The sequence below is a fragment of the Ictidomys tridecemlineatus genome, chromosome 4 (assembly GCF_052094955.1).
Source record: "Ictidomys tridecemlineatus isolate mIctTri1 chromosome 4, mIctTri1.hap1, whole genome shotgun sequence".
NCBI classification, from domain to species: domain Eukaryota; kingdom Metazoa; phylum Chordata; class Mammalia; order Rodentia; family Sciuridae; genus Ictidomys; species Ictidomys tridecemlineatus.
In genome coordinates this window covers 174,859,980-174,872,278 of record NC_135480.1, presented here as the reverse complement: position 1 = coordinate 174,872,278, position 12,299 = coordinate 174,859,980, and the positions used below count along the sequence as shown (strand labels likewise).

At 35.1% G+C, this 12,299-nt stretch overlaps 1 protein-coding gene across 4 annotated transcripts in view; it reads right to left on the bottom strand.

The window, feature by feature from the left end:
* The window catches only part of Reck (reversion inducing cysteine rich protein with kazal motifs), a 77,992-nt gene that overhangs the window by 37,067 nt on the left and 28,626 nt on the right, over positions 1-12,299 (bottom strand). For all 4 annotated transcript variants that reach the window (XM_078047815.1, XM_005326269.3, XM_078047816.1 and 1 more), the window contains one exon: positions 453-486. In XM_078047815.1, coding sequence (XP_077903941.1) covers positions 453-486 — 34 coding nt within the window. The remainder of the gene's footprint in view (positions 1-452; positions 487-12,299) is intronic.

The window sequence follows — 12,299 nt, the reverse complement described above, 5'->3', positions numbered from 1 at the left end:
ATCTCATATCCTACCCTGCCCTAGAGTTCTTTGTGTATGGGTCACATCTTCCACAGATATGGCGGCCCCATACCAAGCAAGTACTCAAAAAAAAATTCAGCTAAATGAACTGAGAGGCAGCTCTTGACAAGTGCTATATTATATAGCGTGGATGTGTATGACCTTTGAAAGTGAGCCTCTTATTGTTATTATATTCCTCTAGCACATCTAACACTACTGTCTGCTTTGTAAATCTGAAATTAGAACATGGGAATTGTTATACTACACGAATGACTTGAACACCACAGAGGAAAAGAGCCTAGCAGAATTCTGCTATGAACATTATTTCAGATGGCTTATTAACAGCCTAAGTTATAATGCTAGGATCTGGGCAAAATTTGTAATGGCTAATCATGTTCAAAACTGTATTTTGCTCTTTGAACTGCTTGTATAATCATTGACAATATACTTACTTTCATTTCTGCTAATGCAACTGAAAAGAGCATTCTGTAAATTAAAGAAAAACAAATAAACAGAAATTAACAATCAGAAAGAATTTCTAATTTCATCCCATCTATGGTTATATAGAAATCAGGATATCAAAATTATTTAATTCCTCTCTAAATTGAAGATTGAAAACATTGAAGCTATGAAATGACCTTCTGGGGAAAAGGGGAAACATCATCTAACACCTGCTAGGGATCAAGGTGATCACCCCAAGCTATAAGCTGGCTATGTAAACAGCAAACCAAGTTTAGGTAAACTGTATCATTGTGTGACTGTGTGTGTGTGTGTGTGTGTGTGTGTGGAGTGGTGGGGTGGCTACAATGCATTAATCTCCATTATTTTTTGTAGGATATAAAACACTTTCCATGAAGTAATCTAATAAAAAACATTTAAAGAAATATATGTTTCATATAACTGCTGCATTTTAGAGTTTAAATGATCTTAGAGATCATCTCCAATGGTTCTCAAACATGGCTGTGCACTGGAATCACCAGGTCTTATATTACAGAATCAGAACCCAGGGATTGGGCATAGATATCTAAAGTTTAAACAAGGCTTTGAAGATTAAAAAAATTTTTTTTTGTAATTGTACCTGAACAGAAGGCCTTTATTTGTTTATTTTTATGTGGTGCTAAGGATTGAATCTAATGCCTCACACATGCTAGGCAAGCACTCTGCTACTGAGCTATAGCCCCAGTCCTTGAGATAGTTCTTATGCAACCTTCCTGAGACCAGAATTTAAAATCTTCCTACTATTTTTCAGATAAAAGAAATCATTCCTTCAGCAGAGGAAAAAGACATACCCCAGATCATAAAACAAATCAAAAGCAAAACAGAGACTAGAATTAGAATTTTGAGAGATCTGAGATTACTGTTTGGACAATGCATACTGTATCAAAGTTACCATAGGGGAAATATAAGAAAATAAGAAGGAAAACAAAAATAAAAAACTCCTTGTCCAAAGCCATTGGGACATTCAGGATTTGTCAGCTATGATTAATATTATTTATAACTGGAAGAGAATGAATTCTTAAAATATATAATATGGGCACAAATAAGAAGTAGATGGAAATCAAATGTACCCTTATTGTTGAATTGAGACGATTTTGGCTTTTCAATAGTAGCTAAATCACAAGGCAGGTAAATGATCTAGACTTGAGCTCTAGGACCAACTTTACTATTATTGAAAAGCTAACTTCAGAGAAATGTGTATGTGGTAAAGCTTGTACCATATTCATTTTCTCCACCAAATAACATTCCATTGTTGGAATAAGCCATACTTGATTTATTCATTTAAAGTAAATCAAAACAAAATCAACCAACCAACCAAGAAACCCTCCGGGCCTCATAGATAAGGGCTAATAAATGCACCCAGTATGAATTCTTTCTGCTAGAGCCCATCAAACAACATAGAGAAGTAGAAGAATAAATATTCTTGGTGTTAATAATGGTCTTATTTATTTCTCTTCATTAACGTTTCCTTGTTTTAGTTTGACTTTCAGCTACCCATGACAGACAGCCCTCTACTGGGATTCACTGGCCACAGAACACTTATAATCTAAGTCAACATTTAAAAGCTAATCTCTAATCTGTTTTGACTGGAATAATACAATTCTAATTGCCCTTCTCTTTCTAATAAGCTGGCTATTCCTTTTGGTTTTGACCTTTTGACTTTGTATCTGAAGAGATGTATTTGTTGTCTTGATGGTTCCTGAATTCCATGGTCTAACTTCCATTTTGGGGATTCTTCTAATTATTCTCAAAGTCTCTAGGGCTCTGAACCTAGGGTAATTTTGTCTCCCAGGGGACATTTGGCAATGTCTGAAGACATTTTTAGTTGTCATAAGTGGTGTGTGTGTGTGTAATTAGCAACTGGTGGGTAGAGGCCAGGGATCCTGCTAAGCTTCTTATAATGTATAGGACAGCTCCCCTACCCCCTAAAACAAAGGACTATCTACACTAAAATGTTAATAGTGTCAAGGCTGAAAAATCTTGGACTTAGAAACTTATAAATTTGTTTTAAGCTGGAATTTTAAAAATTTGACCTTATAAATAAAAGAAATATCACTGGGTCAGACTGGTGAATCATTTAGCTAAGAGAGAGGTACTAAAGGAAACACAGCCTGAGAAATATCAGAGATCATCTAATCCAGCTTCCTTATGTTACAGAAGTCAGAGACTGAGGCCTAGAAAGGGGAAATAGCTATGGATCCCAGCTTGCAATGACAAAAAGGGGTTGGTAAATTATGGCACATAAACCAAATCTTGCCTATCACCTATTTTTATAAATAAAGTTTATTTATTCATTTATGTATTTATTTGTCTACTTCACAGTACATATGCTATGATGACAGAGTTGAATTGACAGAGACTATATGTTATACAAGCCCAAATATTTCCCATTTGGCCTTTGCCTAAAGTTTGCCACCTTCTGAAGAAAAAAGAAAACGGCACAGTTGCTTCCTTTGATGTCATAGTCATAGAGTTCAGAGATGTTCTTCAAGTATCTCTCGTTTCTCATGATATTCACCAATAGACCTTTCTGGTATAGATTTACTTGCATTTGTTGCAGTAATAACTTTTATAATTTTATATGGCGGTACCTTAAGTGTCAATGAATACCATTTAAAAAAATTTTTTAGTTGTTGATAGACCTTTATTTTTCATTTATTTATATGCGGTGCTGAGAATTGAACCCAGTGCCTCACACATGCTAGGCAAGCACTCTACCAATGAGCCACAACTCCAGCCTATGAATACCAATTTTACATCTTTTTAAAAAAATTTTAATTGTTGATAGAACTTTATTTTATTTATTTATATGTGATGCTGAGAATTAAATCCAGTGTCCCACACATACCAGGTAAATGGGCTACCACTGAGCCACAGCCACATCTACCCATTTTTACATCTTTAATTTCAAGGTTTAAAAGAATATTCCCTCATTTTAGCATATTAGAGTACAAAGTATTGGATCCTGAATATTGATGAATTTATCAGTTCTCTATTACACCCATCATGATTTGACAGGTCTTTATTTTAGATTGAGCATATATTCAACTTTGATGAAAGATTCCTAAATTTACTACAGATAACGCTATCTTTTCATGCTTAAGCTGTTGTTGATTAGTTGACAGGACTTAAGATATATACATAATAAATTACAGCATTAACTTATATTTCTTTGTTTCTTAAATCACCAGTCTTAGAGTTAGTTAGCCAGTTCTCAAGTCTTTCAAATGTCTGATTGCCATCTGGTGGCAAAAGCAGGAAGTATATTCACATGGGAGCTTCTCCTTCTGATTACTGATATCACACCCAATGTGCCTCCCTTAACCCACTCATCTTGAGAATAGACCAAAACTACAGGAGTACCAAGATAATAAACCAAATAACATGTCAGCATACTGGAGTTGGTGGGATCCAAAGAGAATCTAATATCCCAAGGTGTTCACTATCCAGCTGGAGAGCCAAATGTACACAGTAAACAAAGTCTGGCTGTCCTCCAGACTGTTCCCACCAGTGTTCTTCCATGACACTGGATTGTGAGGATAGTCTGGATTATTTTTCTAAATATAGCCAATAAAAGGTTTAACTATGCCCACAGAGTAATCAATTTGACAAGTCTCTTATTTTTTTACATCAGAATCTTAAATTATGGGTGAAATAAATCTTTTCTTGGTTTTATAGAAGCACAACAAACTCTTTTGTTCTAGTGCCAGGAACAGATAACATGTGGGCAAATTTGGCAGAAAAATGGAAAGGAATAAAAGATGAAGGAATTTATCACATTGACTTCCTTCTGGGGGCAGGTGAAGAGCCTTTGGGTACACTGGGAAGTAGACCCTGATGGTCTAACCTTTAATCCACAAATTGGCTCTGAAGGTTTACTTTCTGTCCTAGCCACCCACTCTTCCACTTCAATGACTGATGCTTTTCTAATATTTCTCCATTTGTTTCAATCCTTTTTCTGTCTACTGCCCATCTATGACTGGTTACTCCAGCACCCTTTCCCATTCTCACTAAAGATAAGGATGATGAAAACAAAACAAATATTGATGATGTGAATCTTGCAAAAAAAATGCTGATTTGCATTTTTGGTTGTTTTACTCACTGGACAAATACCAAAAAAAAAAAACACAACATTTTATGAATTGTCGTTTAATGCTTTCTACTCTCAATATATTCAACTAGACTACTAGTTAAAAGTAAATGGTCTGGGACTGGGGTTGTGGCTTAGTGATAGAGCGCTCACCTAGTGTGTATGAGGTGCTGGATTCGATGCACCACATAAAAATAAATAAATAAAATAAAGGTATTTACTACAACTAAAAAAAAAGTAAATGGTCTGCTCTATTCATAGACCTCAGTAAATAAAAATGTTTGCTTTTCACAGATGAACTGAAATTTCTCTCAGTTTGAAGTCTGCATTTCATTTAAGGAGTCCAGCCCATCAAATGCTAGGCTGAAAAGGTGAAGTGCTTGTGGTAGAAAGAATGCAGCTGTGGCCCCAATTTTTCACTTCTTCTTGTATTTATTTCTTGCATACTGACTTCAGACTTGGCCATGTGATTTGCTTTGGCTTAAAGCAAGCAGCGGCCTAAACACATATTTGCATGTTTCGGCTTCTTTTCTTACACCCCTACCACCTCCACAGGAAGATGTCAGAGCTAACCTGCTGGAGAGATGAGACAGACAGATGGAGGACAACTAAACTGCCTTAGTCAAGGACATCTTAAAATACAGTTAGCCTCAGGCTGACCTGTCAGTTCATTGCAAATGAGTGAGCCCAGCTAGAATTAGCTAAATCTGGCTAGATCAGAACTGTCAAGATGTTAGATTCAAGAGAAATAATAAATTGTTACTGTTTTAGGCTACAGAGTTTTGAGATGGTTTAATATACAACATTATTGTATAATGTAATAGAGAGTACTCAGTGCTTTCTCTACTCAAAGATAGTTTAATTCATTAGATATTCATATAGGATTTCTACCTAAAAATTAACCATAAATAATTCAGTTTTTCAGAATGGAAAAAAGTCCTATAAATATAATTCTGCCTTTATAAGTACTGACTATAGCAGCTACTTACAGTCAACAACATTTCACTCATCTTTCGTCTTACCTGCTCTGTGAAGACTACCCCATTGCTCTTAGTAGGGTTTTTTTCCCTCCAGGTCCTAATGTGTCTTGTATAGATTTCTAAAATTGCACTTGTGTCACTGTATTTTAATGGTCTATCTAACTTTTTCCTCATTCTACAGACTAGATTATGAGCTTCTTGAAGACAATGGCTAAAATTTTTCATCTTTATACCCTGAGAATTGTCCCTGACATATATTAAGTGTATCAATTTAATGAATGTTGAGTGAATGAAAGTCAGATACAAAGATAACTATATGGACTCTGCTCCAGGAACTCAGAATTTGATATTAAAAGGAAACACATAAACTAAGAATTTAGATGAAGCAATCAAATTTATATGTATGGAGAGAAGAGGGATGAGCAGTAACAGTTTGAAAGAAGTACCATCTAAGCTTGGGATATAGCTCAATTGGTAGAGTGCTTGTCTGGCATACACAAGGCCCTGGGTTCAATCCCCAGCACCATACACACATACAACACACACACACACACACAAAAAAAAAAAAAAAAGAAAAAGAAAGAGTTACCATCTAAGCTAGAATTTGAGGCAAAGGTTGCCAGTGGATAATGGTGTGTTGGGACCAGCTTTCTTGGGGGGAATTAACTGATTGGGGGAGAAAGTCCTGATTTGTATAGTACTTGTTGATGTTCTTGTTATAAATACCCTCACTGATAGCTGATTTCAAGTTACAAACTAGCTTGCAAAATTCCAGATATTTAATAATCCGTTCTTTCTAATTGATAGGGGTCAGTTCCAGTATACTACTGGAGAGGAATATATGAAAATGGATTTGGAAAGGAGAATTCCAGGTAAAACAAACAAGTTGTATAACTAACAAATAAAACATGGACAATCTGGAAAATTATAAGTAATGTGCTGCTAAAGTGTAAAGGTGGGAAGAATCAGGGGCTAGATTGAGAAAAGCTTGGTATAATAGCTGAGAAGCATGAACTATATCTTATAGGAGAGCCACTGAAGAATTTTAAGGAGGGAAGTGACACAATCAAAATAGTCCTTAAAGGAATCACTTTTGAGAGAAAAAAGTAGAGAATGTATGGAAAATAATAATTTGGTTAATTTGAAATCAATCAATTTTGGTTGATGTGCTCCTTGCTTCAATAGAACATCAAAGTTAAACCTATTCAGGAGCTCAGAAAAAGATTTTGGAGTTGTCATCCTATGGAGGCAAGATATGGGAGTTGTGCTGGAGATACAGCTCAGTGGCAGAGCACTTGCCTACCATGAATGAGGCTCTGGGTTCTAATCCCAGCACCACAAAAACAAAACAAAACAAAACAACCTATGGGGCTAGGTGAGATTGCCTAGTAGAAAAACCCTGGCTATTTAAAATTAGACTAGATCACAAACTAATCTAACTTATCAGATTTCTTTTAGGAGATGCTCTCATTCAGATGACTTCAGACAGGAATGAATTAGAAAATATACTAGGGCAAGGAGACTAAATAGGAGTTACTCCTCTCCCCAAACAACAATACAAATATGACAAAACAAAACAACCTACAAATAGAACATAATCAAGGTTTTATACTGTCTTAAGCCAGTACTGCAGGACCTTATCGGTTTCGCTCTTTTTGGAGCTCATCAGCTGCAGGTAACGGCTCTACTCCACTCTGATGTAGCATGCCTGCATACCATCTTACCATTTACAAAGTCTCCCATTCACAGTCTTCAATTCTTTTTTTTGTTTTGTTTTGTTTTGTTTTGGTACTAGGGATTGTACTTAACAACCGAGGGGTGCTTAACAACCGAGCCACATCCCCAGCTATCCTAACAATTCTTGAAGTTTCCTCAGCATTCACTAAACACTTTATTTATATTTAGGTCCTGAAGGCTTTGTTGGGACAAAGTAGCACATGATTGCTGGGGATTGAACATAGGGCCTCTGAATTCTCAAGGCTGACAGTGTTTGTTTTTGTGGTTCTAAGAGTCTCTTTTTAATATTTTCAGAGCCTTAATTTTATCATCATTTTCACAGAAGCAGAACCCAAAGGCAGAACAATATTTTAGTTGTATTAACAACTATTTAGCTTAAAACTTAACTGCCTTAAGATTAAAAATAAGTCCCCACAAAGTACTCCTACTGACTTTCCTTCATAATATCTCACCTTTCTTAATAAAATAACATCAAATAACTAGAATGAAGAAAGCCAAGAATTAAAGGAGAGAAATTACAATGACATTTCTAAAAAGAATATGAAGGAAATCCTAGAGAAGAATCTGTGAAAGAAGAAATAAGTAAAAATGTAAAAGTTTGACAGTAAATTTGTAGCAAAGTACTTCAGTTGATCATGCAACAAATGGAAAGGTGTTCATATTTATGGTCATTGTGTTAAGAAAGTAGCAAGTAATGTCTGAAATTTAAGCTATGGAATGGTTTATGAATCCAAAAATAAAGTTTATCTTATTACTTTGTAGCCATTGCCAGGTCTCTGGAAATGTACCAGTCTCACATCATCTTAATGATGTTTATTCTGATACTCAAGGAAAAAAACAGCTATCAATGATCAGGAAAAATTTTTAAAAATCATTACATTTGGTGGCCAAAAGAAAATGTTTACAGCTATGATTTGGACAAAGACTATGCAAAAAAAAAAAAAAAAAAAAGAATCTCTACTTTGTCTCACTTCATAGAAAACATCAAGTTCATGTTTACTTTAGCTCTATATCAGCCAGTATGCACTTGTATGGCTCTACGTATATAACTAGCATCTGCTCTGTTTGTGCCTGTCATGCCAACTGTTGAATATTTTGAATATGAGCTCAGGTTCTAGTATTGCATATCTTGTAAATCTCATATGGCCTAAGCAATACTTAGGTGGACTAAGGACTGCACTTGTGAAAATGTAAGGAGAACCTAGAATTGAGTATTCATTCCCATGACACTTGAACATGTTGATGTAGTCATTAAGTTAATGATTGATTTTGGCATATCTTATAGACCAAAGTTTGGTGACCTTAATCAAAGAGGTAATCTTCAAAGAAGTACTCTTAAGTACTGAAGGAAGAACTCCCAGGTGTTGTTCAAAATGAAAACTGAAAAACTAGAAGAACATTATTTGAATCTCCTATCCATTGCTAAAATTCCCTCTGCAATGTGTGAATCCCATAAGACTTTGTACATTTCCAGTGATAGAAAGTTCTCTTTTTATGGAACATCTCATTTCAATTTGGTCATTGAACTAAAGTCATTTCATTTGGTCACTGAACTGCCATTATCCATATCTGCTCCTTCTCTTCCAGTTCTTAATGAAGCAATCTTCAAAACCCAGCTCTCTTTCATGGAACTTTCATTCACATCCTCAATGTTCAAGCGTTACTTCAAGGTTCACTTCGGGCATGACATCTCTCCTTATATTTAGTCCTGTATTTCTAACCACCTTAGAAATATGGGTCTTTACATTAAAAGGACCTAATATTCAAAATGCTTCAATTTCTTTAATCGCCTTTCTAATGAATCTGCTATTGTTGCTGTGTGTATTTTAATTCTCAATTTGAAATCCAATAATTCATTACCATTATTTTATAAAATACGTGTTTTAATTTACCTGGTTTCTACTTTCACATTTCCTTTTTTTTGAGGGTGGGGGTATCACAGATTGAACCTGAGAGCACTCGACCACTGAGCAACATCCTCAGCACTTTTTGTACTTTATTCAGAGTGGGTCTCTGAATTCGCAATCCTCCTGCCTCAGCCTCCTGAGTTGCTGAGATTATAGGCGTGTGCCAACATGCCTGACTCACATTCCCTTTTGCATTTCAAATAATTTTCTGATGGACTAGATCTTTCAAAACTTTCTTTGGAGAAGCACTTCTAGCAAGGATCTGGAAATATCTTAATATTTCTTGAAAAATATTTTTGGTGGTAAGAGAATCTAGGTTGATGTTTACTTTCTTTCAGAAGCATATAAGTATCATTTCACTGATCTCTGGCTTCCTTTGTTGCTACTGGGAAATCTGCTGTTGGTCTCCTTTGAATGCAATGTCATTTTTTCCAACTGCTTTTACGATTTTGTCATGTGTATCTATAATGTATAAAGAAAAAATCCGGCTGGGGATTTGTTGGGCTTCTGGAAACATTGCCTCTACCACATTACTTTTCTTCTAGTTCTTCAATGAGAAGATGAGTCTTACTCTGTTCAGTCTCTTGAACTACCTTTTAGCTTTATGTCCTTCTGTGCTGCTTTTCCATAACTTCAGTTCTACCTTCCAATTTACTCACTTGATTGTATTTAATCTGCTACAATATCCATCCATTGTGTTTTTATTTCAACTATGCTTTTTCTGGAAATTCTTTTTCAACTATGCTTACTCTCACTGTATTTTATTTCTTAAATACATAAAACATTTTATAGTCTGCATCTGATAATTTCTATATCTGAAGTATTTTCAGGACCGATTCTGTTCACCATTATCCCTGCTAGTTCATTTGATGAAACTTGTTTTCTGGTGAATTTGGGGATTTATTTACACATGAGTTGTTTATTTTTCTTAGAACTTTATGAAAATTCAAGAAGTCTGAAATAAGAATCTTTTCCCCAGAAAGGATTTATGTTATTTTGTCTCAGGCACCTAAGAGCCACTAGAAACACTTTAAAAAAACTTTAGAATCACTTTAAATAAATTCTCAGTTTGATGTTGTATCAATATTCAGTATAATGTGGGCTACAAACTCAAGTGAAGGCCAGCTTATATTGTAAATGTCTGAGAGAAGCAATTTTCTTTGTAGGCCCTTAGAAGGGGAGGAAATGAACATATTTCTTTTCAGAAAAAATTTAATTAATTAATTAATTAATTTTACTTGTTGAATGTATTTCTTGATTATCCTAATACTGACAGTGTAGCCCCTTTGGGATCCCAATTTTATTGGTGGGAAGCAGAGGGTACTACAATTATTAGGTTTTCCATCTTTGATCAGAACCAAAGATATATCTCTTGACTTCTAAAGCTACAACACTATAGAAGTTATTCATCAAATATCCTCAGTGCTAATGTCATTTTTAGTGCTCTTTTCTGGATTCCTGTCTTATTTTTTGGTCTGAGAATTCCATATTTTCTTTCCAGCAAATTAAACTAGCATTTTAACAGTCTTTTTAAAAAATATCTTTATTGTTTAGTTATAGATGGACAATACCTTTATTTATCTTTACGTGGTGCTGAGGCTCAAACTCAGTGCCTCACATATGCTAGGCAAGTACTCTCCCACTGAGCCACAGTCCCAGCCCCATAAACTAGCATTTTAAATTGCTTTCATCTGGAGGACTGGTCTAGATACCAAGTCTGCCCTATTGCCAGAAAGAGATCTATACAGTGCCTTCAAGCATGGAAAATAGTAAATGTTATGCCAAGGAACTAGGCTTAAAAGATTAGTAGTGTTTATTATATCTCCTTGAACATCATCTCTCACATTCAAAACATTATAACAAATCCAGTTAAATTCTGTCTTCAAATCTTTGACTTACTCTTGAATACTTGATTCTATTGCCATCATCCTATTGCTGGCTTGACCTTATATATTTTTAGCTAAGTTAGGGATTTAGAGGAGCTAAAACTTAGTCTGCACAAAACTAAGAGTTTAAGCTTTTTAAAATATTGGCTTTGCAATTTGTCATGTTAATCTTTTTTTTCCAAATCATCATCATCTCTATTTAATAATGAGTGGAGCCTCCAAATGTCATCTTTCCAGAATCTTTCCAAGCACAGATTCTCAGCCCCAAACAGGGCTGTCTTCTCTTTGCTCCCTGCATAAGTTATGTGCATTTTTTTTTTTTTGCTAATGTGCCTTTGATCCATGGTCTTATTTTTTATCTACTTTTTGATACTGGGATTAAACTCAGGGACACTCAACCACTGAGACACGTCCCCAGCCCTATTTTGTATTTTATTTCGAGACAGTCTCACTGAGTTGCTTAGTGTTTCACCATTGCTAAGGATAGCTTTGAACTTGTGATCCTCCTGCCTCAGCTTCCCTAGCCACTGGGATTACATGTGTGCATCACTGTGTCCAGCCATGGTATTATTAACAACCAAATTATACCAACCCTTTCAGGTCTTTCTCTTTTGCAAAGTTTTTTCTGCTAACTCCCAACATGCTTGTTCTATTTTGGATTTCCCCGAGCCCTTATGAGTGCAACATATATTTTAGTTAATTTCACTCAATTAGCTATAACTGTCTAGTATTTGAAGTTAAGCTATAAGTAGTTTAATCAGAATTTTAACCTAAGACTGATTCCAGTCTGTGTTTTCTAATATATAAAACAGCCTCTCAGTACACTCTATAAATATCAGATGTAACAATGCTTTATATTTCACTTGTTTATCTTACATTGGTTAGAACAAAACAGAATCTTAAATGGCATTATAATTTTTTTCCTTTTTTTTCTTTCCTTTTTTTTTCTTTTTATTGTTGTAATATGGGGGATTTAGTCCAGTATTACACATCTGCACATGCCAGGACAGTGTTCTACCACTGGGCTAGATGCTCATCATTTTGAGATAAGATCTTGTTATGTTGTTGAGACTGGCCTCAAATTTGAGATCTCCTGCCTCAGCTTCCTAAGTAGCTGAAATTATAGGCGTGAGCCATGGTGCCTGGCTATAGCATTACCATTTTTTAAACTTTATTCACATAAGTAAATTTCTAGGAAAAC